The sequence below is a fragment of the Choloepus didactylus genome, chromosome 23 (assembly GCF_015220235.1).
Source record: "Choloepus didactylus isolate mChoDid1 chromosome 23, mChoDid1.pri, whole genome shotgun sequence".
Lineage (NCBI taxonomy): Eukaryota > Metazoa > Chordata > Mammalia > Pilosa > Megalonychidae > Choloepus > Choloepus didactylus.
This window is the reverse complement of record NC_051329.1, coordinates 18,552,568-18,580,315: the sequence shown is the minus strand read 5'-3', so window position 1 is coordinate 18,580,315 and position 27,748 is coordinate 18,552,568. Positions and strand designations below refer to the sequence as shown.

The following is a 27,748-nucleotide window of genomic DNA, read 5'->3' as shown; positions in this document are numbered from 1 at the left end:
TTTGACTGCAACCCACAGAGGAATGTATTTTGTCTTGCAATCTAATACAAGGGGATGTATATACAGTATTTCATTGATTCTAAAGTATCTGAAACCAGAATGCACCTTATAATCATAAGACTATAGATATATGGATATAGACATAGACATACTGTCGTTTGACAGCTTGTTTTTCTTAATGTTACATAAAATGACAAAAGGTCTTAAAATAGCAACTTAAATTTGATGATGAAATAAAACTACAAAACCACAAGAGTGCTTACCTTTACTCCCCAAGGTACATTCTCATGTAAAACAGACAAACAAAAAACGCTCCTTGTCATGGCTTGCTCTTGGGTCACAGCCTGAAGTCTGAAAAAGTCTGCTGTAGCCATTCTGCTCTCTTTATTTTGTCCATCAAATGCACCGACACTTTTCCTGCCTTGGGGTCTTGGCAAATGCTGTCTTCCCTGTGCCCTTTTCTTTTCTGGTTCCCCATCATCCTGCAGGTTTCAGTGTCCATGTCAACTCCTCAGAAAAGCCCTCCTTGACCACCCTATCTAAATTGGTTCCCATCTGTCCCCCTTTTTTTTCCTGGACCCTATTGGTCCCAGTTTGTAATCATGCACATGTTTATTTTCTATCTTCCTTCACCAGAAGGAAAGCGGAGGCTGTGTGTGCCTGCAGAGTCTGGTGACTGGGTAGAGCGTGCACTCAAGAATACTTACTGACCTAATAAATGCAGCTCTGCCTCGGAGAAAGCCTTTCTATTAGTCTCAGGGCCCATACAGAGGTTTTCTATATCTTAGCAGCTTTTGATTGGGGGGGTGGGGGAGCCCTACCTTGACCTGCTGTTGTCTTGTATGTGTGTCCGTGTGTCTGTGTGTCTGTGTGTCTCTCTCTCGGGGAGTAGGTTGGGGAGAGCTCAGCTGAGGGAAGAGGGAAAGATGACTCATCTTTTTAGAATGGGGAGTAAGACAAACGAAGGAGAATAAAAATGCAGCGTGTGCCCGTGTGGTTTAAATAGTTAAATGCTATTAACTCCACACTGCATGGTCCTGCAACTTTATTTGTCATGTTGGGGGGATGACTTGATTAATTAGTTTTTTGAAAAAAAAACAAACAAACAAAAAACAGATTCTGGGGCTGCTGTGACAGCCTTCTTTGCTTTTGAGGCAAATTGCTGTCCTTGGTATTTGACCTGTAGCATGTAAAATTGCATTCTACCCTACGGAAAATTTATAATCAACTTCTTACCTTTTAGGCACATAGAGATGAAATCCAGCGCAAATTTGATGCCCTTCGTAACAGCTGTACTGTGAGTATGACCCAAAGATGATTAAAATAATATGAAATAAAACAGAAGTGAACAGAAATGTCTCTTTATAATATCAGCGATTGAGTTACAATGCGGACTTTCCCCTTGAAGTGCTCTGAGTTGGAGTTTCTGAGCCCTGGATAACCTCATTTTCACAGGTTTCTGCCAATTTTTTAAAAAAATTAAAGTCATTTCTTCATGTTTCGGGGAGGAATATGGTGGATGGTCAAAGTAGTTCTCCCTGCAGAACCACTAGTAGGTCTCATTAGTTACAACGGAAGTCCCCGGGGGATTTCCCACTCCTTCCCCAAAGCTGAAGGCTCCGTGACCAGCCTGAGCCAGGTGCAGGCCCCCCCACCTCGCTGCCCCTACAGAGGGGGACAGCCAGGGAGCTCTTCCCCCAGGGGCCTAGAAATGTTAACTTCCTAACATGTAACCTCAAGCTCTAGGACTCTTTGGGTGATGTTATTTATAGTGTGGGAAGTAAATTTTATAAGCAGATTAGCATCGTTAATGGATTATATAATAGGGTAGGGTCCCTGGAAACTTAGTACAAAGGACTGGAGTAGGCCCTCTACAAAAGATGAGAGTAGTATTCTCATTTCATGGTCTCACCTCTTTTCTTTGGGTTTTCTGTCTGCTTTATTAACTTCTCCGTCAGTTCTAGTACTCTTGCCCCTGTTTGTTTTATTTCTATCTGTGAATTTCCAGAAATTCCTCCCACCTCCGCTAGCTCTCGCGCTCTCTTTTTTTTTTTTTTTGTAGTGAACTCTTTACTTCCTCTTTATCTGCTGTAGGTGGGGACCTTAAGTCTTGACAGTATATACTTTTTTCCCCTTAATTTAGGTTTAGCTTACAGTAAAGTACCTAAAGGCACTAATCTTAAGTGTGAAGCTCAGTACCATCTTTGCATGTCTATACATGTGTGACCATAATCTAGACCAAGATACAGAATATTTTCAGCCCCCAGAAGGCTCCCTCATGACCTCTTCTCATCAGTTCTCCCCTGTTCCATAGATGACACTATAGGCTAGGTTTGCCTGTTATTGAACTTCTTACAGATAGAAGCATACAGGACATACTCTTTTGGGTTTGCCGCCTTTTACTTAATGTATTGCCTGTGAGGTTCGTCCATGTTGTGTCTGTCAGCAATTTGTTCCTTTTCATTGTTGTGTGGTATTCCAGTGTACATATAGGCTGCAAGTTGTATACTCATTCTCCTCTTGATGAATACTTGGCTTGTTTCCACCTGGGGCAGTTATGAATAAAGCTGCAAGGGAACATTTGCATACAAGTCTTTTGGGCTACAAGCACTTACTTCTGATGAGCATATACCTAAGAGCAGAATTGCTAGGTCACAAGATGTGGCTATGTTGGACTCTAGTGGGTGCCTGGAAGATTCTGTGTTTCCTGATGCCTATGGCTGAATCAGGAGAGGGCCCACCTTAAAAATATCCATTGATTTCCTCTTCTTTCTCCTGCCCTTCCTTAAGGTTTTGGTGCATTCTGGTCCTGTTCTCTTCTGCCCTAGTTTTGTAGTATCTTACTGTCTTGGTTTCTTATTTTGCATACGGAATAAAACGTTAGATTTTGTTGGTGATTTTTTTTTATTACTAATTGTTCATAAAATAAATTTGGATATATTTAAAATGTATTTTTAGTGATGCTGTTTCATTCATTTGGAGTTCTCTTTTCTCCCTTTTCAGTCTTTTTGGCATAAGAACTTTTTTTTTTACAGCCTTACTGAGGTATAATTGATAGACAATAAACTGATGAGTTTTGACATGTGTTATGCACCTGTGAAACCATCAAAACAATCAAAATAATGAGCATGTCCATCACCCCCAAAACTTTCTTTGTCTTCCTTTGTAATCTACTCCCTGTTTTTAAAATTGGAGTTTTAGTTCTAATGGAATACACCAATATGTAGAATTAATTTGTGTTGCTTTCTTAACTTATGTAACTTTTATACTCTCAGTGTCTTTCAGATTTGCTTTTTCCAGTGACCTTTCATCCTTGTTTCACTTAGCTCTGGGGGCCTTCCCAAGTGGGAGGGGAACACTGAGAGGGTGACCCCACCCACATTAAGGCTAGAGCAGCTGGGGAGCTTGGTGGCCCAAGCCATGGGCTCCGGAGTCATGCAGACCGGGTTCAGATTCCCATTTGGCCTCTTAGTAACCTATGTGACATTACGCTCTAAGCCTCTGTTTCTTCTTCTGTGAAATGGAGATGACATTGTATTTCCTTAATTCCAAAACACCACTGTTGGTAAGAAGCATAATTAATTTGATAACTGCTCTTTGGGAGTCGGGCGAGGGAAGGGAGACAGCAGCTTAGTTCTGATATACATCCGCATTTCAGAAACATTAAAACTTAGGAAACACTGCATCATAGAATTAGAAATTTGCTGGTCATACTGACTCATGGGGTTGCTGCAAGAATGAAGTGACGTGATGCATGCAAAGTGCTTGCACAGGGCTTGGCCCTTGGAAAGTATTAAACAATAGAATCTTTTCTTTGGAAAATGGTTCTGCTACTTTAAAAAGCTTGAAAACCACTGCTTTAGAAAAACATTAAGCAGCAAGAGTCAAATTTGGTCTTGGTTATACGTTTGCAAGTCCAAAGGTCGCTTTAAAGACACTTCAGAAGAGAGTGCTGGATATTCCTTTCTTTTAGGAGCTACCCAGGATGGTCTCTGCTCAGGAAGTGTCTTCTTCATTATTATGGGAACTTGCATAAAATAATCAATAGGAGCTCCCAGGAAGCATCTTTTCCAAAGCTCATGAACAGTAAGATTTTCAAGCTCAGACCATTTCTATATTTTGAAGAGGTTTAAAAAAAGGATTTGATTCAATCTGGCACCTCAAACCCTACCTAAGTCTGTTTTAGAGGGGAGTTGGTGGGCAAACATATGACACAGTTTTAATTATGAATCAATCTGTCAGCTATAAGATTAAAAATAAATAATATGCAAATAGTTGCCTTCAAGAAAGAACTAGGCATTAAAATAGGACTTCAGTCCTGTGTCTTTTTAGTCTGTTGCTGATCATCTGACTGGTTTCTTCACCCCCAGTATGCCATTGGACATTCACCTGGTAACATTTCCTGTGCTTGGTCTCCCAGACAGATAACGAGAGATTTACATTTACTTCTTAGAACCACGAGGTTTACATGCCAGTGTTGAAAAGGCAACCGATAATCCAAACAGAGATTTCTTTTCTTTCTTTCTTTCTTTTTTTTTTTTTGTAATGCTGAGAGAAGATTATTTTTTATATCCCCATTCTTTCTTAGAACTGCACTAAGATCCTTATCTCTGAAAACAGCATGTAAGAAAGCTCTGTTGGCTACCTGCATTATAAAGCTGTCTCCCACATTTTTTTTTTCACTGCTGAGAGGGAATAGCTTTCAGTTTATCTTTTTTACCCTGTATTTGTAGGGTTGAGAGGTTAACAGATACTTGATATAATAAACAGATCAGTTGTCCTTGGTATGGAGAGAATATAACCACAAAGTAGACCTAAGAATTCGCCTTACACATTACTTGGTTCATGATCAAGAAGGGTTATCCCGAATGGTAGATATCGCTCACTCTCCAACACTTTGAGTGCAAGGATCTGAAAGAAACATTGAATAAACACTTCTTTCCCTGTGTTAAGGGGGCAGTATTGTGTAGGGGGTATGAGTGAAGACTGGAGCCAGAGTGTGCCTGGGTTCAAATTTTGACCTTGTTATTGACTAGCAGTGTGATCTTGGACAAATTACTTAGCCTCCCTCTTGCCCCATTTTCCCCATCTGGAAAATGGGAATAATATACCTATGTCAAAGGCAATTGTGAAGATTGCCTCTTACTGTTGCATTTTTCAACTTACTAGAATGGGTAATTTTTAATTTACTGCTTGTGTCTCAAATCAATTTAGTGTCTCAGTAATGTGTGTGGGTGTCTAACACTTAATACCAGAACTCCAGCAACTCAAAACACAGGGCCACAAGCTAAAATGTTATGACCGGAGCAGACAGAATGGCAGAAGTCTGAATGTGTTAAAATGCTTTAAATCCCTGCGTGGGTGTGCTTCACACAAACAATAAGCCTCCTCTTGTCAGAAGGGCCAAGTAGGGACTATGACCAAATATAGAACCAGCAATCACAAACTGGAAATAGAAATCGGAGGCAAGAGGCCCCTCAAACCTGTGACAATGGGGACCTATTCTGATAGGCCCATCTCAGTTGAAGTGAGAAGAAAGAATCTTGACACCCCATTGACTTTTCTCAAGTATTTCTTCTTTAGCACTTTATAATCTAATTTTGAGAGAAAGAGAAGAGGTGGCAGAAAGGGACTTATAATAAGTTGCATTTTTTTCTCCCATGAATCAGAGAAAGGAAGTGGGTACCCAGAGGCTTAAATCTGTCTTTGACTGGCAAGTAAATTATTTGGGCAAAGTATATATTCTTATGTGAATAGAGCTTCTGTAGAACTGTTGGTTCCCCAAGAGGCTCCATTGTAATCTTTAAGGTGAAGCATCATCTTGGTCATCAGTTTTCATTCCTTGTATTTTACATGGTACGTTAAGGTAAAATAATATGTGTGTGCAAGAAAATAAAAAAGATAGAAACAGATGAGGTCAAAACAAAACAAAAACCCAGATGAGGGAGTAAATATTGTATTCATCTCCAAGACACAGATGGCGAAGCCAACCTAGCAAGGTTCAAGTTGGCTTATTTGGAGTTCTGGAATCCATATTACAGTATATCTGCCAGGCTAGTTTTCCCCAGCCTTCTCATTCCTCCTTCAGAAAGAGATAGGAGGAAGCACAGCTCTCAACTGGAGGCATTCATAGTTGAGGATGGAAAACTATCATAAAGAATTAGTTTACTACAAAAAGGAGACCAGTTTAACTACTAGGCATCATTTATTCATCCTTTCTAATTTTAGGAGATTTAACAATATCACAGAAAGGGTGTTACTGGGATCCCTATGAGGCACAACTAACTGCTAGGAATGACAAACTTGAAATTTTTTTCTATTTTTTTTCCCCCCAATGAAGAAGGAGTCTTAACTAATAACCTGACCAGATAATCTTTTTTTCACCCTCATAGCTGACAGTATACCTCAAACAAGTAAATTAGGAATTAACATGACTTTTTACATTTAAAAAAAAAAAACAAAACAAATTTCTAGCCCACTACTCTGTTAAAAGGTTATCAGCTCAGTTAACAAAAGGAAAAACTGTGTTTTCCAAGCCACATTGAACAAATGTACTTACTTGATGTTCTTTAATTCTGTGTGCCTGGGAAGATTTATTTTTTTAATTGATAATCAAAGGAGGTCAAAATAGGAGATTAGTTGTGGAAACAATGGCAATGTCCGGTAAACTGACTCTACTCTAGGTTTGGAAATTGGGAACAATTGTAGACTTAAAAGCATTTATTTTTAATTTACTTCTGTTTTGTTAAATAAAATTTAATTTACTGCCTGTGTGCCTCATTCCAACTATTATTAGAAAATGGCCCTTAAATTTCTAAAGCATTATGTATAAAATCTGTGGTTAAACGCTGATACTGAACCTTAGCAAAGAGAATAGGAGCTGAATACACTGAAATTGAAGTCATTCTGCCATTGAGCAGAGAAATAATTTAGGAAAACTAGATTAAATCTCTCTCACTAAAATGACAATTTCATATACCTGTCTTTCCATTTTCTGATAAGTAACTGTATATTAAAATCATTAAAGGGATGTAATATTGTATTATCAGGACTATTCTGAGCTTTCCTTAAGTTTTTTTTTTTTTTCTTCCTTTGTTACATGGAATTAAATTTATTGCCCATGATATTATTAAAATAACTCTTAGTGCCCTTCACTGTCAGTCTTTCTTGGTAAGAAATTTATTTTGTTTTCTAAAACTGCAGGACCATCTCAAATTATAATGTTCCATAGATGGTGTCATGGCCATTTTTAGCATAATTAGCAGATTGTGATACCTGACTCTCATCATTATTCCTCTCTGCTCCATTTGCATTTCCCACATTATATTATCGTTCATTAACTTGATCTCATTCAAAGTTGTCCCTTCCATCCAGCAGTCACTTTTTATTGATTTGCTTTTGCCTCATTTTCCAGATGAACCCTGAGTTAGAGACTGAGACTTTTCCTTTCTCTAACAACGTGTGCGTTAGAGCTAAGCAGGTGGTAGTGGGAGCTTGGATTTGGCTTGCAGGGATGGGTGCAGACACATTAGCTGCACATTGATTGCTGGTGTCACTTATGTTCAAACGTCGATGACTCTAGAAGTATTTTCTTATTTAAACGTGACCTGCTTGGTATATAACTGGGTTCCTTTTCTGTTTTAGGTAATCACTGACCTGGAAGAGCAGCTAAACCAGCTGACAGAGGACAACGCCGAGCTCAACAACCAAAACTTCTACTTGTCCAAACAACTCGATGAGGCTTCTGGCGCCAGCGATGAGATAGTGCAGCTGCGGAGTGAAGTGGACCATCTCCGCCGCGAAATCACTGAGCGAGAGATGCAGCTCACCAGCCAGAAGCAGGTGAGGTGGACAAACAGTGTCATGGGATCCCTGGAGGACTTTGAGCCCCTTCAGATTTTAGAGCAAGTCCCCGATGCATTTCTCCCGAGTGTTCGTCATGTAGTAAATAGGCTCTTACTACAATCATTTTTGTGTTTTGTAGTAGGCTTCGGGGCTTCAAAAATGGCTTTTAAATGTGTATGTTGTCTCTTAATTTGGAATTTGAAAAATTAGGATTAAAATGGAATCACTGGGAGGCCGGTAGAGGCCATGTTATTTTTTAATTTGGACTCTTTCCTCTGGCCTTGCTTTGAGTTCTCTGCCTTTAAGATGTTGGCAGAAATGGCCTTTCACTCATTTTTGTCCATTCCTCTTGGGTAGTACAAGAAAAAGTAAGCTGTATGTCAGACTGTGGTTAGAAACTTTTGCTTTTCTGGAGCTGATGTGACAAATGTAACATCCAGGAAATCCTTGTTTGATACAAGGCACAACTCAGTGGTACTGATTTGCAGACGATGGAGGCTCTGAAGACCACGTGCACGATGCTGGAGGAGCAGGTCATGGATTTGGAAGCCCTGAATGATGAGCTGCTGGAAAAGGAGCGGCAGTGGGAGGCATGGAGGAGTGTCCTCGGTGATGAGAAGTCCCAGTTCGAGTGTCGGGTTCGAGAGTTACAGAGGATGTTGGACACTGAGAAACAGAGCAGGTGGGACTTCTTGTTTGTAGAAAGCCGATGACAGGTGACTTCAGCAGGTTCTTCCTGAGAGCTTTGAACAGGGTGCCCAACTGTCCCAGCTTTCCTGGGACTGAGAAGTTTCCTGGGACATGAGACTTTCAGTGCCAAAGATGGGAAAGTCTTGGGCAGACTGAGATGATTCGGTCACCCCGATTGTGAATATGGACTGTGTCATTTGGATTTTGTGTTGATAGCTGTGTCCGTTTATCCAGTACAGAGACCTGGGAGACAGAGTGGACAAATATCTCAATGTTTTCCTCACAGAGATATTTTATCAGGTTTCTTATCATTGTCACCATAGCAAGACCCTCACCATTTTAATCCTGCTCATGTGTAATGCTACTCTTCTCTATACCAGGGTTTCCCAACCTTAGCCTTATGACATTTTGCACTGGATAATTCTTTGTTGTGGGGCCTGTCCTGTTCGTTGTAGAATGTTGAGCAGCATCTCTGGCCTCAACCCACTAGATGCCAGTAGCACCCCCTCCCCAGATGTGACAAGCAAAAATGTCCCCAGACATTGCCTAATGTCCCCTAGGGGGAAAAGTCGCCTCCAGTTGACAAGAAGAATCATTTATTTTTTGCTTTGTTTTTTTTTTTCCATTCTTGGTAGGAAATAGTAATAATAAGGCAGTATCTTCCCTCAGCTTTCTTTCTTGTGTTTCCATGGTTCCCTTAGCATAGAATCCCCTTCCTCCCGGGGCCGCGTTTCTGTAGGTTGTATACTGCACATTGAAGACATCATAGGTTTGAAGATTCACTGTGACGGTTTTACAGCTCATGGCAGGAATATGTTTTGTTCTAACAAAATCAGTAAATTATGACATTTTTCCCGTAGATGAAAATAAATTGTCTTCAAGAAGAATGCCTTTTCCAGTTTGCACAAAGGCACAATATGAGTTAGTGTCGGCCTTATGACCCCATCTGCACAACTGAACTGTGTCCATCCTTCATAATGCTGCCTTCTTCTGAACCTTACCTCCCTAAGATACTCTGAACTCCTTAGATAGGACGAACTATGCATAGAAATATTTATCACCTAATTGGACTCTATCAGACTCAGGTGTCTCCACATTTGCTTGGTCATAATAGGCTCAAATGAAAGTATTGGATGAATAATCTGTGCTAAGTTCAGTTGAGCCAGAAAAGATCGGAGGCAAAAGCCGAAAACCCTCAAATTCCAAGAGAAACTGGTAGAAATCTTTCCTCTTGGACATCCTCCTGCTGCGGGTGTTTATTGACATGATCGGTTACTATTTAAGATTCCTGTTCCTGCTTCCCTCTGTTAACTCGTGAGCTCCCCCTGGTCCTCACTGTCAGTTCTGGTTGATCTCACACAGACCCTCTTCCTCCCCATCCTCAAGTCCAGTTCCTCGCCCAGCTGTTTCTAGGGTCCTTCAGAAACAGTTTTGGAGATAGAAATCTGACTTCAGTATCAAGAAAAATACAACCCGTGTCTGCCGTGCTTGAGAAGATATTTCATGTTGTCTTTGTGGAGTAATTGAGAAAGATCTTGCCTTTTCCTTTTTTTTTTTTCTAATTTGGTGTTAAGTGGGATAGCAAGATGAGTAAGATATAGTCCTTAATCCTCGTCCTCGAGAGGTTAAGAGTCTAGTGGAGGAGATAAACTATGCATTCAAATATTTATCTCTTAAACTAGAGCATGGCATGTGCCAGGAGAGAACTATATTTATGCTTTGGGAATACAGAGCCAGGAGCAGTTACTTTTGGGAGGAGAGACTGGGAAGGGCTTTCTGGAGGAGATGGCATTTGAGTTAAGCCTCGAAGGCTGAGAAAGATTTGAGTATGTAAAGTAGGGAAGGAGAGTATTCCCGATGGAGGAGACTGTATAAGCAAAAGTGTGGAAATGGGAAAATATAAAGCATAAATGAGGAAGGGGAGTGATTTTTTTCCAGTTTCCTTCTTGGTTTTCTTTTCTCTAACCTTATTTGCAGATACATTCAAGTTTCTGTTTCTTATTGAGCACCCCAAACACTTAACTTCTTTTATATGCTTTAAGGAGAATTTCTCGAATGGACTCTCCCATGCTGCTTTGCACCCTGTGGTCCCTCAGTGGGACCTGGGACTCTTTCCATTTCTACTCCCATGGGAGCATGTGACAGTCTTGACCCATCCATTTTAGCCCAGCTGCATTTGTAAATGCCCCTTCCCCTTCAGCCTTTCCGAATGAGCACTCACAGAGCCTTTACCTTCTAAGGGTATTTTTACTGAAGACCTAAAGCTGGGCAAGTCTTCTCTCCATTAGCCCTTGGAAAGAGGACATAATTTGGAGCTAGGAGTCAGAGTTGGGTATCTATCAAGAATAGAGTTGGGCTGCCTTTCTTTCTCCAGATTGGTGATGGTGGGACGTCTGAAAGCGGGCCTATGTTTTTCTGCCAGGGTGAGAGCTGATCAGCGGATCACCGAGTCACGCCAAGTGGTGGAGCTGGCGGTGAAGGAACATAAGGCCGAGATTCTCGCCCTGCAGCAGGCTCTCAAGGAACAGAAGCTGAAAGCCGAGAGCCTTTCTGACAAGGTCAGCATCCATTCCGTCTGCCTTTCAGGAAAACATTTTCATTTCCTTCTTTTAGAGGGTGTGCTTGACAGAAAGTCAAACGCAATCCATAGTAAACATGTTTCATAAACATACATTTGCCCACTCCAGAAATGTCACCCAGGGGTGCTTCATCCTGGGGCGTCCTTGGTTGGCAGTAACGTGGGGAGGTGTGGCAGGTGCAGGCCTTTCGTGTCGGTCAGTGAGTTCTTCACACTGGCTCGTCAGGGCCTCCGAAGTCTGAATGTTGATCTGAGTGCACAGCTCTCTTGTTTTCTGGCATCTCATTTCTAGAAAACTTTATGGATTTAATGTCAAGCATCCTTGGGAAGTGCTTGGTGGCAAAGACCGATAATGTCCACTCCCCTTACCCCAATAACAGGCAGCTCAGCTTCTCTGTATTCCAAGTTCAAGGCAGGACAGGCCCTGATAGTGGATGTGTGTCCTCAGAATTTCACGGTGGAGATACACAGGTTCTATCCATGTAACACTCCACGTTATATTTACAAGGCGATGTTCAGTGTTATGGAGATTTTATCTAATAGTCTTGAAAGAGCGTTTAGAATAGGTGTTTCAACTTACAGATAACAAAAGTGAAGACTAGAGAAATTGTATTTATAAACACAGGGACACACACATACATTCTCCCACACACCTAAGATGAAGTGACAATCTGAATTTTGTATTTTTTATAACTTTTATTTCCTAATTATAAAAGTAATTGTTTGAGGTCATTGTAGATTTAGAAACCACAGAAAAGCAAAGGAAAAAAATGACTGACGATCCAACACCACTGTGTTTTATTGGTGAATTTATTTGCAGTCTTTTCTTTGCATGTGTATGTTTATACACACGTATATGTACATACATATACAAACAGCTTTTTTATAAATTTAGGTTCTTTCTATATATACAGTTTTACATCTTTTTTTGTTTGTTTTTAAACATATGTCTGGAGGCTTTCCTGAATTATTGAATATTCTTTGAATATGCAATTAAAAAAAATCAACCGAATAGTATTACATTGTATGGATGTACCTAATTTAATCATTCTTCTTGTGTTGGATATTTAGGCTTATTCCAATTTTTTACCATTATAAATGACACTATGATGAACATAAATCTTTGTGGACATTTGTGGTTATTTTCTTACCTGAAATTCATAGAAGTAGAATTATTGGATTCAATCAAGGCTAGAGTTTGCCAGCCTTGAATTGTTTGATATTTTAGCTTATCTTTTTTTTTTTTTCAAACCATAGGTTAGAAAATTTGTTATTTAGAAATAAAATTAGCCCTTTTATGTTTAACATGAAGAATATTCTTTTCTCCTTCACTCTTCTTAAAGTGTTCTATAACAAAGACCTACCTGTCCTTTAAGGCATCAGACATTCTGATACCATTTTTTCTTGACATTCGCCTAATCAGGATGAATTTCTCTTCTCCATACCTCTCTTATCAGACTTAGCATTCTTTGTACTTGTCTAACTGTGACCACCCTCTGCCTTTCTGACCTAATGCAAATTGCTTGAGAGAGATTGTCCATCCTTTGATCCCCAAAGCATTCAGCATATGATCATGTGATTAAATTCTGCTGCGGCTTGTCGGTCATCCTCTTAGAATTTGTTACAGCTATATATTTGGCCTGTTCCTTAGACATCGTTTCTAGGCCTCATCACTAAACTCTATAAGACTTACCTATGACATGGACTTTTGTGGGATATTTTTTAAAACAACGATAATAACATTTATTTTCCAAACTTTAGAACCTGATTATTCTTTATATGTGGAAGTCTGTGGATATTTATAAAAGTCGTCAGCATCTAACATTCCTAACTGTGGTATCATGGCTAATTTTTCCAAATGCCCAGCTCAATGACCTGGAAAAGAAGCATGCCATGCTTGAAATGAATGCCCGAAGCTTGCAGCAAAAACTGGAGACTGAACGAGAGCTCAAGCAAAGGCTTCTGGAAGAGGTGAGTTTAAAATACTTGGTAAGTGGAACCAGGTGGAGTTGCGAAAGTAAAAATTTGTTGTATTCAGTGGTCAGATCCAAATTAGACACTCAGATTTTGAAGCTGTTATTTCAAAGAAGTGTAAGATAATTTAATGCATTCTTTAAGGTATTTAACACATTATAGAATGTGTCATGAAGGCAGAGGGTCTCTTTTTCATCTTTATCCTACATGGTGCTTAAGAGGTTGTTGAGCATTAGAATAAGAACGTGCCAAATAAAAGCTTATTAAATAGACAGGTGAATGAATATTGAGTTAAATTTTCCTTTAGAGCTGATATACAAAGTTTAGTAAGTTTTTCAGGCTGATGGAACATCCATGTAAATTATCTTAATGTACAGGGCATAGACTTGATCAGATTATGCTGAGTCACAAATTTCATGAAGATGCTAGAACAGCTGATTAATTCAATTAAAAATCTGTGCCCTACTTTTGAGACATAAAGTGAAAAACTCAAACGATTTCCTAAACCTCATCCCTTATGTTATTTTCTGGACTTTTTAACAGAATTCTGAAAGTCGCTATTTAAATTGATGATTGCTGCCCACTTACAGCCAAAGCCCTATAAGTTGCATCATTTATGATTTGGTTTTGTATTTAACACCTGGAGAGCCTGACGTTTCAATTAGCCAGAATGTTCTGTTCTGGTTAATTGAGATTTTGCTGTGTGATACCCATAGCTCCAGAGGTCTCTGCTGATAGAAATAATATTGCTAGGCTACTGTGTTTAAAAAGTGTGCTGCAAATTTTGCAGGCCCATATGATAGGTTTTATAAAATGATGATTTAAAAAGTATGAGTGAGAAGTTTACCAAAGATGGCACCTTTTAACAGGAATAAAAAAAAAATCTACATGGTGGTCAAGTAGAAAACGATCATCTTTTATCTGGGATGAATAGGCAAATCCCCACTTTGGGCACATGTTGGGAACAGAAAGAACAGAAATAACCAGTGATCTTGCCTGTCCTATTTTCCTTTTGTGGAGGGAGAGTTGGCCCTGACAGCTCAGTACTTTGGTCCAAGGTTATGTGGTGAGTCAGTAACAGTGCTAGGAATAGAAAGTCAGAATCCTGATTCAGTCCCCTCGTTCTCACTTCTAAACTGCATGAGAACATTTCCAGTTTTCCACACAGCCTCACAGATAGATTTTGGAGCACAGACATCTGGCTGATAATTGAGTTTGAGGCAGATGTTGCATTCGGTTGAAACCATTATGGAACAAAGAAGGATCTTTGATGTCCAGATGTGGGTGGGATCCTTGGTTGTGGTGGGTGCTTCGTGACCCTGTGCCAAGGCCTCAACCAAGGTGTCCTCTTCCTGTTGGGGCTGGACCCCCTTTATCCCTGCCCATGGCAGAATTCACTAACAGATCTTTCCATTAAATGTCTTATTTGGGGCCCAAAATGGCCTCAGAGGCTTTCTCAACATGGCACTTTACAGCCATCATTGGTCCGTTGGAAGTAATACCAGGGATGAAAATCCATTGACTAATCCTGGTCCAGTTAATCTCCTACCCCAGGTAGAGAATCTTCCGCAACACTCTCACGGACGGTCCTCATGACGTATGGTGACTCCAATCCATTCTCAGCAACTCTAATTCTTGGGCCTTTATTGTTTCGAGCTAAATGTACAACCTTCACTCATTTGTTCTATTAGGTTGAAACATGAAATTGCTGTTATTTGATTGTTTTAGTCTTAGGAAACAGTAATTTCATGTAGTTCAACCTGATCCTTCTGCCATTTAGAACAATAGAGAGTAGTTTGATATCTCCAGCTGAAATAGGGGATTAATATTGGTTAATAATCGAATTACTTGATGAATAACAAAATAACTAATGTTTAATTAGCAATTACTCTGTGTCTGGTGTCTTCCTCAGTATCTGACATGAATTAACTCACATAGTCCTTGTGAGAATTCTATGAGATAACTGCTTTTATTATCTCTGTGACAGTCAGATCTCCAAGTAGCCCTTCCACTCCAAATTGTCTTCTCTTTTCAAAATGAAACACTTCAAGTCCCTCCAATCTTTGGATGCTCTTTTCTTGTAGATTTTCATTTTCAAAGAGACTCACTAGAAGACCGTGTGGTCAGAACATCACCAAATACAGTGGGGATATCTCCAGCTCTGTACTGGGCATTGTTAACCTCTGGCAATCCCCTGGGCTCTTAAGTAGCTTTATCACCCCAAGACACCCACCAGCCTGTTAAATTACCACCCACCCTGCCACATATTTTTCTTCTTCTTTTTTTTAAACATCTTTATGATCTGTTTGTGTTCAGTTTAATAATTATAATAAAAAAATAATAGGGGATTCTTTGGTTCGATTCAGAAATTCCAGATTGTGCACACAGGCCATTGTTTCATAATGATTTCAACCGAGTGCAACCTCTGCCTCAAACTCAATTATCAGCCAGATGTCTGTGCTCCAAAATCTATCTGTTGAACTTCTCTTGTTGGTTTTGATCCATCCTTCCAGCCCACCAGGTTTTACCTTCTGGTTCTGTCATCCAGCTCCTGCATCCTTTCTCCCAATCCCTATGTCCCTTGTCCTCATCTAAGCCAGGAAAATTGTTGGAGAAGTCTAAGCATGTGCTAAAACCCTTCCCTTTAGTCTGACACTCACCCGTGAATAAGCCTCCATTTGCTTCTCTTTGGGAAGGTGGGGAACCGTCTTGAACAACGTTTCATAGAGTCCAAATGTCACTCTTACTTGTCCTTTGTTATAGTAAATAACTAGCCTGTTTCTTGGACAATTAATGGGCAGTTGATGTGTTTATTCTAGAAATGTATTTTGGGCCTGGTTGTCACCAAACAGATTCTTGTTGCCAGCATTTGTTTCTCTGTTTCCTACCTAGTAATTAATGTTGTCCTAAAATAGTGGGAAGAAACTAAAGATAATAATTTGTGGAAGAAATCACTTGTGCTTCGCAGACTGATAGCTTCCTTTAAGAGGTTATTTTAGCTTTTTTCTTTTCCCCTGAATTTTAGGGGATTCTTTGGTTTGATTGAGAAATTCTAGGTTGTGCACACAGGACAGGTGACCTTTAATTAGCAACAGGTGTCCTTTGCTTTATGGCAGGACCCCTCAGAAGTAAAAAGTAACTTAATTTAGTTTTGTTTTCCTACTCTTTCAAATATCCAGTCTACCTACTTTGAAAACTAAGGTTTGAGAGTACACAATAGAATTCAACAAATACTACGGATATTTAACAAAAATAACAATTTTGTGTCACAGCCAATAAAAGAGAGGGGAAAGGCTTGTGGAGTCCGATAGGAAGAGAAAGGTAGATGGAAAAGTGAGGGAGAGCACCTGAACTTGATGGAGGAAAGAGAGAAACACAAAGGGGATGGAGAATACTAAAGTTTATCAAGCGCCTCCTGTATGCTGGGTACTGCATTTGGTATGTCAACCTGTGGAAAGGGGTATTATACCCACTTTCAGATAAAGAAGCTGAAGCTCTGAGAGGCAATGTAAGCTGCCCATGGTCAGCTGACTCGAAGTGTCAGAGTCAGGATTACAGCACAGCCTCTGAGATTCCAAAACCCGGGTTCCCCCACTACACCAGGAAGCATCAAGGAACCAACTACCTCTCAAAATGAAGGATGGGCGAGGAGTAGATACAGAAAGAAAAACATGGCGGAGAGCAGCAAAGTAAGACAGGGGATGCCAGCATAATCTGAGGTCGTCAGTGGTTCTTGTCCTGCTGGGGCCGAGGGCTTTGAGATCTACCATTACCTGTTGAAAACTGTCACGGTGACGTTTATCACTCCCCAGCTGTTCTCTGTCCTTAAGTCTGCAGAGGGCCTAGATCACCAGGGAAGAGAAGATTCGGGCCTCAGTAGCTGTGGCTAGACCCTAACCTGGGGGTTAGATGAAATCAGACAATCTCGTTGGGAGGCTACTCTTGCCTGCTTTTTAGAAACAAAATAATTTTAAGCAAGAGAGCCACAAAATCAGCATCTTTATAGCCTGCCCTAATTTCTGGTTGACTTCTATTGCAAACATTGGAGAGGGATTTTGGGCACAAAACTATTTCCAGTATACTAAATTGAATTTTCTTCCCCTGGGTTTTACAACACTAGTCCTGAATCTGGGATTGTCCTCTTTTTTTTCCTCTCCACAGTGTAGAAATGTATCCTATGATTATTCCTGTTTGTGCACTAGTTGGGGGTCCCTCGCCCTGACAGCGTGCTTATTAAGTTAGAGGTGAGGGGATTTACCTGGGCGTACTCCACACTGCCTGCATGCAGTGATTTCCCATATCAACAACCGGGATCTTAAAAATAAAGATGAATCATTGGAACATTGTCATGGCACTGAGTTGTACTGCCTTAGATGTCAGCTCAGAAGGCTCCTTCTCTTAAGTACCAAAACATCCATAATTATCACTCTCTCCGGGAAGGCAGACCCCTCCACCCCCACCCCATCCCTCATCCTGGACTTCCTATTCCTGTGGGGATCCTGTGACTTGTTTGGCCATTGGAGATTTCTGTGTAAATGCTTCTTAACCATGCAGGCAGCATTTTGGAATAGAAGATAATTGGTAATTCTGGAATGAGATGATTTCAAAAGCCAAAGTTTCAGTGCCATATCTGAAATTAGCTTGGTAATGGGCACCGTGGGGAAACGAGCTGTGTTGCGTATGATGTCAAGCCTTTCTTGGGCCCTTCTTCCCACTAGCAAGCTAAATTACAGCAGCAGATGGACCTGCAGAAGAATCACATTTTCCGTCTGACTCAAGGACTACAAGAAGCTTTAGATCGGGCTGATCTGCTGAAGACAGAAAGGAGTGATCTAGAATATCAGCTAGAAAACATTCAGGTGAGAGCCGGCAAAGAGAAAACATTCAGGTAGGAACTGGCAGAGAATGGACTGAAAAACTGTCTGCAGGGGCTAAAAGCCATCTGGCGAAATTGTCAGTATCTATATGTCGTATACGAATTAAGGGTCATGAATCTACCCTTTTTTCCCTCAATAATTTATTAGGCAGTTTTTCAGACATTCAGAGAAGTTGAAAGTTTTCTCTATTAACCGCCACCTGGATTCTATAATTTGCTGTTTGCTATTATTTTTATTTTGACCTATCCATCAATTCATGATTCTTTTTTTTTTCCTAATAAGATTGGCTCTAAATAAATACATATTGACTCAATGCAATTCGTGGTGAGTTTTCTTATGCTGGGATCCTAATGACTTTACTTTTTATATTCTTAAATTTGAAAGTATACCTTTTTCCTGGATCTGAGGTTATTTTCATTTTATGAATTTTAGGTTCTCTATTCACATGAAAAGGTGAAAATGGAAGGCACTATTTCTCAACAAACCAAACTCATAGATTTTCTGCAAGCCAAAATGGATCAACCTGCTAAAAAGAAAAAGGTGGGTCCAAGTGTTTGAAAAGTGGGGGTTGACAGTTTTGTCTGATCATTTATGAGTCAGTGGATGCCATTGTGATAGTTAATCATCAGAACATGGCAGAAAAAAAATTGTGCGTGTTCTCACTTTATTTTTTGTTGAAAAACAGGTTTTGAGATTAATTAGAATGTTCTTATCAGAGGATATCATTGATCAAATCAACAAACTTTTATGTTCATGGCCTTTAAAATTGTAGAGCCTTTCTTCGTTAAGGGAGTGATTTTTTTCTAAGCAGGTGGGAAGGGAGGTAGTATGCAGAGAGAAAGGTTTAGGCATAGGTTATGCATTCAGGATTCCAAAGAGTTCTGAGGTCACACAGATGGGACTCCAGAAAAGATTGCAGAGCTCACCTGGTCTAGTCCTTTCGACTGACTAAAGAGACTGGGCTGCAGGGAGTGGAAGGGGCCTGCAGGAAGCTGTTCCCTGCACTGTGTATCACACTGCCCCCTTTTAAACTCCGACAAATATAAAACCATGGGCAGGGTTTTGTGTGGTGCATGGGGGAAGGCTTATTTCGATAAGCCCAGTATGATTTCCTAACCATTAGACCCTCATGTTAGGGGCTTCAGTGTTCTCAGTTGTCAGTTCTACAAAGGTCTCTAAGGAGTTTGTGGTTTCCTTCCAAAGGTTGTTACCATGGTAGCAGTGGCAGAGGTTTTAGAGGAAAGGCTTTGGAAGACTTGGAAAACCTAGGAGTGGAAAACTGAAGTCAGAGTTGACCTAAACATTTCCATTGCTGCCCTAACTGTAATGGGATGATTGCAGCATTTGGAGGCAGGTCTCTCTCATAAGGGACGGCCGCAGGGGAAGGGTTTTCTTGCACACTGTGTGACTGTTATGTTGCTGTACTTATGCTATTTAATCTTTTTTGTTTTAGCAGCGGACTGTTATGTGGTTATACCATTTGATGTATTTAGGGTATTTCTATTTTACTTTATAGTTTTAGTTAAATTTTTTTTTCTGTTACATTATTCTGGTTTTACTTTTTTCTTTCATGTACGGTACATGTTTCCATCTGCCTTTTTTTTTTCTTTTTTTAAGTAAGCCCCTTGTTTTGACATTACTTGAGCATTCAATTTTTTGGTTCCATTTTTAAAACACTCACCTGTGTGTCTTGTAACCAAACATCATGAGGCAAATTCAAAGGCAAGGGTGATTTCTGAACCATCTCTTCTGACTTCATACTCCACTTCCATTTTTTTTGAGGGTAAAGACTATCAGGAAATGATTCTCCTGTCTTGGGAAAGCTAAAGGAAGAGGTGGTGGCAATTCAAGTGTCTGTAACCCTTTTGGTGAAAACTTCTGCGTCCCTATTTTTTTCTGCCGACTGGAACGGGCTGAGGCACAGCCTAACCTTTTCCCCCTTCACATTCCATTTTTACTAAATACACTTACAGTGAGTATGTGCCCGGCTTTTGCGGTTTGCTCCTTCCAAGTCAGATTTCCTTCAGCTAGTTTCAAGTGCCAGTTTCCAGGAGTTAGGAGATATCTCTGTTTCCATTGCTAGGGTTTATTTAGTCGACGGAAAGAGGACCCTGCTTTGCCCACACAGGTTCCTCTGCAGTACAATGAGCTGAAGGTGGCCCTGGAGAAGGAGAAAGCTCGCTGTGCAGAGCTAGAGGAGGCCCTCCAGAAGACACGCATTGAGCTCCGGTCTGCCCGCGAGGAAGGTAGGAACTCTCTCTGCTTAAGACCACGGAAAAGGCAGAGGACTGATCTCAGAGAGATGGGTTGAGACTAGTGCAGCCTCTTTATTTATGGCCTGTAAGCTTCTGTCCAGGCATACCAAGTCTGAAAACCTCCTGGCGTCTTGGATGTAGCCCACGTGACACACTGAGGTCTTTTTGGTCTTTGTGAGGACTCGAAAGACAGCCCAGGCAGGGACGGGCCCCTTGGCCCGGTTCTCTTGGTGGCCCAGCTAACCACCAGGCCTCGTGCTCGTGTCTCCCTAGCTGCCCACCGGAAAGCCACAGACCACCCCCACCCGTCCACACCAGCCACGGCGAGGCAGCAGATCGCCATGTCTGCCATCGTGCGGTCGCCTGAGCACCAGCCCAGTGCCATGAGCCTGCTCGCCCCGCCGTCCAGCCGCAGGAAGGAGTCTTCAACTCCGGAGGGTATGTCCTCGGGGGGCCACTGCGTTTTTGTTGCCTTTTTTTTTTTTTTTTTTTTTAATCGAGTAAGAAATGCAGGCCTGTGGTTAAAAATTACAAGAGATACAAAGGGATAAAGAGTAAAAAGTGAGTCTCTTCCCTCCCCAATCCCCTGTTCCCTTGCCCAGAGTCAACCATTGTCTCCAACCTTTGTATTCTTCATAAGTAGTCACCCTATGTCTGTATCACTCATATTGTCTTGTACTATGTAAGTGTATCTTTAAAGTCCAAGGAAATAAATGTATATATTTATCTCAGTCCTTTTTTCTTTTATAAAAATTATGCCACACTATGCTATACACCATAAGAGACCTTTCTTCTTTCAGTTAAAATGTTGTCTTGGAGTGTTTCGTATCAGCACTGATGGATCCACCTCATTCTTCTAAAGGACCGCACAGTACTTCATCCTGGGCTGACGCCCCGTTCAGCTGTCGAATGAGGCCCCTCTTGATGAGCATTTAAGTTATTTCCACTCCCTTGTTACCCTAAAGCCCACCCTGCAGTCAGTACCCTGTGCCTCTGTGGGTTTTATGACTGTAGCATGAATTCTTGGGAAATGAATCGTTGGGTTAGAGGTTATGTGCCTTTTCAGTGTTGGTAGTTTGTGCCAATTTATATTCCCACCAATGGTGTAAGGAATTTTCTTTGTGCTCTCGAAAGTACTCATGTTCATCTACGGATGAAAAGGACTTAAAAAAGGCTAAGAAAAGCAGTTCAGCCAGCCTTCGGGAGAAGGGAGTAGAGCTGTGGCTTAGCCAGCATGGTGTCCCAACCAAATCTCCTTTAGTTGTAAGTCTTGATGGTGCTTTGTTGTTGTTTCTTAAAAGACAATGTCATCTTGTTCCTATGCTGATGGAACATCTTGAATCAAAGAGCTTTGCTCCTAAAGTCATCAAAATGAGGATGGTGACGCGGAGGTGATGGCCACGGTTCTGGCCCAGGTGTCAGTTGACAAGGTTGCCCGAAGTATCGTAATCCCCTCCGCAGTTGTCAGCGTGCCCTCATGTTATTTATTCCTTGCAAGATGAAGGAAGGGGATGATGTTATAAGGCGAATCTTCCACTGTGGGATTCAGACATTTGCATTCTTTTCTCTCTATTCAAGGCTGCCTTTAACTGGGTCACTCTTGAGAGGGGGCCTATTGAATGGAAAAAATAGTCTCGTTAATTTGAACAGGTTGGAATATAAATTTAAGAATCCGTTCTCCGAGACTGAAAAGTTGGGGTTTTAACAAAAGGAGGTTGTTCATGAACTGCACATAAAGGGAGAATTCCATCAGTTTATATATTTAACAATTAAAAATTCTGTGCTTCATTATAATGATTTTTAAACTGGGTTCTGAGATGCTCTTAGATATCTCATCTAGAAGACAAAGCTTTCACAGCTAAAGCGTTTACAAACAATTGATTTAGAAAGCTATTGTTTTTCTGTATGTCCACAAACATCTATGATATCCTACAGTCAATCTAATACCAGTAATGTGCTCTTAAATAAACCCTAATTCCTAAAATAACTGATAATAGAGAATTTAAGTTGATTGACATAAATCCAGATTCATCTGTTAGTGTTAAAATAGTTTCAAAATCTGTACTAACCTGTCCTAATGATTCTTAAATAAACCCTAATTCCTAAAATAACTGATAATAGAGAATTTAAGTTGATTGACATAAATCCAGATTCATCTGTTAGTGTTAAAATAGTTTCAAAATCTGTACTAACCTGTCCTAATGATTTAAGTTTTATTTTCCATACAGTTCATCCATTTTTAAAGTGTATAATTTAATTATTTTTTAGTAACTTCACAGGATTGTGTAACCCTGTTACACTACAATCTAATTTTAGAACATTTTTATCCCACCAGGAAGAAACCTCATACTCATTAACAGTCACTCCCCCACCCCCTCCTTCTAGCCCTTAGTAATCATCATCCGTGGGTTTGTCTATTCTAGACATTTATACATGTGGAATTACGTATGTGTCTTTTGTGACTGGCTTCCTTTAGTTAGCATATGTTTTTAAGGTTCATCCATGTTGTAGCATGTATCAGGACTTCATTCCTTGTTATGCTAAAGAATATTCCATTGTGGCTATGCTGCATTTGTTTATCCATTCATCTTTGATGGACATTTGGGTTGTTTCCACACTTCGACTGTCATGAATACTGCTTTGAACATTTATGCACAGGTTTTCATGTGGACATATGTTTTCATTTCTCTTGGTTATATACCTAGCAGTGGAATTAATGGGCCATATGGTAACTCTTATGTTTCACTTTTTGAGGAACTGCCAAACTCTTTCCCAAAGCAACTGCACCATATACAGGGAGCAGTGTGTGAGAGTTTCAATTTCTCTAAGACCCTACCAATACTTGTTATTGTCGTTTTCATTACAGCCCCCCTGGTGGATGTGAAATGGTATCTCATGGTTTTGATTTGCCTGTCCCTAATGATGAATGAGGTGGTGATCATATGCTTATTGACTATTTATGTATCTTTTGGAGAATTATCTATTCAGTTCCTTTGCCCATTTTACAAACTGGGTTGTCTTTTCATTGCTGAGTTGTAAGTGTTCTTTATATATTCCAGATACAAGTCCCTTACCAGAGATGCTCTCTTCCATCCTGTGGGTTGTCTCTTTTCTCGTTGATGGTGGCATTTGCAGCCCTCATGATTTTTAAAACATTTTCTTCCAGAATTTAGTCGGCGTCTTAAGGAGCGCATGCACCACAATATCCCTCACCGATTTAACGTGGGACTGAACATGCGAGCCACCAAGTGTGCCGTGTGTCTGGATACTGTGCACTTCGGACGCCAGGCATCCAAATGTCTTGGTAAGAGCAGCTGCTGTGGGTTCACAGTGGGCACCTGTGCCTTTCCACTAACAAATCTGTCAGGTGCAGGGCTGAGTGTTTTTATTCCTCCTTAGATGGCACTTTCATTTTCAAGCTTTTAGTATCAGTGGGAGGACACTATTTTTCCCTTTTAAAGGAGTGAGTTTATGCCTATCTTCAGCTCCTGACTGCAACCTGCTCTGCAAAATGCCTTCAACCTCACTAATTTCCATCCCCGTTTTTGTCAGGCTGGTCTCTCCCTCCCTTTAGGCTCTGCGTGGTCCCAGCTGAAATGTGCAAATGTGTTGCACACCTGCTTGTGGGCAGCCCTGGGAGAAGCCAGGGAAACTGAGTTAAGAGCCCTTGGCTCTCGTTTCTTCTCTGCAGGGCTTAGCACCTGGGAAAGCACAGAGATTACCTGGGTGACTGGGGCCAGATTTCTAGGGCCTGGGGCAGGGGCTGGAGGAGACCTGGGCTTGGCTGGCGGAGGAAGGGAACTTCCAGGACTGGCTGAGCGAGTGCTCAGGTTGCCACCTGCTCTCCCCTAGAATGCCAGGTGATGTGTCATCCCAAGTGCTCCACGTGCTTGCCAGCGACCTGCGGCCTGCCCGCTGAATACGCCACACACTTCACCGAGGCCTTCTGCCGTGACAAAATGAACTCCCCAGGTCTCCAGGCCAAGGAGCCCAGCAGCACCTTGCACCTGGAAGGGTGGATGAAAGTGCCCAGGTATCACTGTAGGGCGACCGGGGCCAGGGCGGGTGCTGGCGTGGAAGTCCACAAGCTCCTTCCGTTCCTGGTGTCTCCAGGCACGTGCCTTTTCTAGGATCCCCTCCCCACCCTGCTCCTTCCTCCAGCCCGACTCATCTGAGTTTACATGTGTTTCCTTAAAATCTTTATTTTTCCAGGAACAATAAACGAGGCCAGCAAGGCTGGGACAGGAAGTACATTGTCCTGGAAGGATCTAAAGTCCTAATTTATGACAACGAAGCCAGAGAAGGTAAATTAATAATTCAGGGGGAATTTCGTTGCACGTGGTTAACCCAGGTGTCCGAGTGTTGGCATGAAGGCTTGGTTTTTTGGACTGCATTGAAAGCCTTCTACGGTTTTCCAGTTTTGAAAATTAAAAGCCCAATCACTTCTCTAAAGGTTATTGGTCCGATACTCGCATCTATAGGTCTCCCCTCTGAAGAACCTGCAGGGGGCTGCCCTGAAGATTCTACCTGCTAATACACCTTCAGAGAACTTCTGCCTCAGTCAACTAACCCATAAATCTGCATCGTCATCAGAAATTTGTGCTACTCATCTGACACATTTTATTTTTTTTTTATCTTCCCTCTCTGCCTTCTCCGCACACCTCCTCTCCCTCTTCTTTGTTCTCGTGTGCCTCACTTCACATGCGTACCCTGTCCCTTTCGCTTTCTTTCGCTTTTTCTCTCTTCCCCCCTTGTTCTTGTTCCTGTTCTTTTGTTTTTCTTTCCGCGCTTCCTCTTTGCACCAAGCTGGACAGAGGCCGGTGGAAGAATTTGAGCTGTGCCTTCCCGACGGGGACGTGTCTATTCATGGCGCCGTCGGTGCTTCGGAACTCGCAAACACAGCCAAAGCGGGTGAGAAGGAGCAGAGGGGAGCCCCAGCCTGGAGGGGGGCTGGGCTTGATAATTCAGAAAGGGCAGGGGGTGTGGGGGAGATGGGAGCCAGCTCTGCAAAGGCAGCCCCCTTCCTCCGCTCGAAGTCAGACAGTAACTGTGACTTATGTTTGGTGGCGTCTCTCCCTGCAGGAGAGGTGGAAACCCACACCTAACCCCCTCCTCTCTGTGAAATCTCCTAGATGTCCCGTACATCCTGAAGATGGACTCGCACCCGCACACCACCTGCTGGCCTGGGAGAACCCTCTACTTGCTAGCCCCCAGCTTCCCTGACAAACAGCGCTGGGTCACCGCCTTAGAATCAGTTGTCGCAGGTGGGAGAGTTTCTAGGGAAAAAGCAGAAGCTGATGCTGTGAGTATGAAAATGGGCCTGGGAGCTTGTATCTGTAAACTGGGCTGACTTGCAAGATGGGGATCCCTGTGACTGTCCTCATTTCCCTCGGGCTTCCTCTCTGTGATGGCTCGAGGCTGTGTCCTGATGGGGAGTTTTATGTGATGAAGGGCAGGCTCTGAGGATGGAATGGGAAAAATGAGCACCATGAGCCACCTCTCAGGGACACCAGGGCTTGGCTGTGGCAACACTGCAGCAGATGTCCTTAGACGGAAGGCCTCTCTTGTTTACTCTGATGGCTTGAAGGTTTGAGTTGTAAGCACTTTGGCCATGAAGTGGTGTTTAAGGCTGCCGACAGCCATGTCTACTTCAAGAAGGCTTTCCATAACCTTCGTGATTGTTCCTGCAAGTATTTGCTCTTCTGGGTTGAAATCCTACTTATCTTTAAGATGTTAGAAACGTAGGCGTGACTTGATTGGCATCACTCCGCCTGGAACTTTCCGGGATACAAACAGGCACTCCTTGCTCATTGGCTTTTGCTCCACCGAAGACCAAGCAGCTCTTTTAAAACACTTAACTCCTAATGAATACTTTAAGTGCCAGCAATCGGAAAATTCTTAACCGTGAGCCTCCTGATAAGAGCTTTGCTCACCGGGTAGACCTGTCTCAATGACCTCTTTTGCTGTTACCATGTGAGCCTCTTACTGAAACCCGTGTCACTGTGTGTACAATAGGCCCGTGACTGTGTTTCCTACGACCTTCTGCCCCTGTGGGTTCAGGTAAAGAGATTCAGAGCCTTGTTGGTTTGCTCCGGATGCTTCGCAGCCTGGAGGGGAAGGGGCCTTCCGTGTGGCTTATTAACCCTTTGCAGGTGGAATCTCGGTAGCTTCGGCCCACTTCCTGTCACCCAATAGCTCTCTCTGCCTACTACACTCACTCGTTTCCGCACTCAAGCTGACTTGTAACTCAGATGCCAATTAACAGCCACCCCAACACCGAGATTCCAGTAACACTCATGTCTTGCCGTTTGAGCGCAGATCAACATAAGGGGCAAGCCAAGAGCGGATGTGTGTTTCTGAGCATTTTCGGGAGTGACTTGTCTTTACTCCTGGCATGAAACTCTCACTTCTTGCTTTTGTCTCTTTGATGGTTTGGTCGTGAACATTGCAATCTGACAATGCCCTCTTTTCCGCCCCCGCCCCGCCCCGTTTTCTTTTATGCATGAAAAGAAATTGCTTGGCAACTCCCTGCTGAAACTGGAAGGTGATGACCGCCTAGACATGAACTGCACACTGCCCTTCAGTGACCAGGTAACTTTGTCTGGGCCCTGCCAGCCGATGTCAGCTGCAGCTGTGCACGGTCAGGCAGAAAAGGGCGCCGCAGGCCTTGCTGCTGTAATTATTTGGGATTATGAGGGGGGCCTGATTATGCTTATGTTCTGCCTTTGGACTTCTGCCCTTGCAGGTGGTGTTGGTGGGAACTGAGGAAGGGCTCTATGCACTGAATGTCTTGAAGAACTCCCTGACCCACGTCCCAGGGATTGGAGCCGTCTTCCAAATTTATATCATCAAGGACCTGGAGAAGCTACTCATGATAGCAGGTGTTGGGCCAAGGACTTGATGCTTTTTTCTTAGTGTTAAGGGAAACGATTTGAAAGCCACCTGCACTTGGGAAGCACAAAGGATGGCCCTCTTGGCTCTTTCGGCTCTGTCTCTGTAGACACCTAACCCTGAACTGATGGAGCTTTTGGTGTCCAGTTTGGTGCAGCCTCCCACCCCCAGGCAACATGTCACCATTATGCCAAGTGAGGAGTGACAGAGCCTTAAAGACTCATGAAGTCCAGCCTTTGTCCCAGGGGCATCCATACCACTGTGGGCCATGAGCTCCTGAGAGCTCGCCTTCTCGGCCAGCGCTTCACTGCTTTAATTTCTCTGTAACTCTCGCAGACCCTGCGTCTAGATTCACCACATGTTACCATTGTCCACATTTGTTTCTCTTTCTACACACACACATGTGCACCTGCTTATACACACATGTACACGTGTTTTTTTTTAACCATTTGAAAGTCAGTTGCAGATATCAGGACTCCAATTCGTTAGCAGTTTCACCCTGAGAACAGGGGTATTCTTTCCCATAACCAGGGTACAATTTTTGAATTCAGGAAATTTAACTCTTGCCATGATACAATTATCTGATATACTGCCCATAGATTCCACCTGTGGCCCCAATAATGTCTTTTATAGTATTT

General features: G+C 42.1%; 1 protein-coding gene across 6 annotated transcripts in view; it reads left to right on the top strand.

Moving 5' to 3' along the window:
• CIT (citron rho-interacting serine/threonine kinase) overlaps positions 1–27,748 on the top strand; it is a 176,586-nt gene that overhangs the window by 127,071 nt on the left and 21,767 nt on the right. For 2 of the 6 annotated variants that reach the window (XM_037816689.1, XM_037816688.1), the window contains exons 24-40: positions 1,244–1,297; positions 7,645–7,842; positions 8,334–8,527; positions 10,958–11,093; positions 12,980–13,084; positions 17,806–17,946; positions 18,397–18,504; positions 20,048–20,210; positions 20,493–20,657; positions 23,386–23,523; positions 24,072–24,252; positions 24,432–24,523; positions 25,026–25,130; positions 25,352–25,521; positions 26,235–26,279; positions 26,730–26,810; positions 26,965–27,100. In XM_037816689.1, the coding sequence (XP_037672617.1) occupies positions 1,244–1,297; positions 7,645–7,842; positions 8,334–8,527; positions 10,958–11,093; positions 12,980–13,084; positions 17,806–17,946; positions 18,397–18,504; positions 20,048–20,210; positions 20,493–20,657; positions 23,386–23,523; positions 24,072–24,252; positions 24,432–24,523; positions 25,026–25,130; positions 25,352–25,521; positions 26,235–26,279; positions 26,730–26,810; positions 26,965–27,100 (2,212 nt within the window). Of the gene's footprint in view, positions 1–1,243; positions 1,298–7,644; positions 7,843–8,306; positions 8,528–10,957; positions 11,094–12,979; positions 13,085–17,805; positions 17,947–18,396; positions 18,505–20,047; positions 20,211–20,492; positions 20,658–23,385; positions 23,524–24,071; positions 24,253–24,431; positions 24,524–25,025; positions 25,131–25,351; positions 25,522–26,234; positions 26,280–26,729; positions 26,811–26,964; positions 27,101–27,748 lie in introns of all 6 variants that reach the window. The other 4 variants (XM_037816693.1, XM_037816692.1, XM_037816687.1 and 1 more) reach the window with 3 other exon arrangements.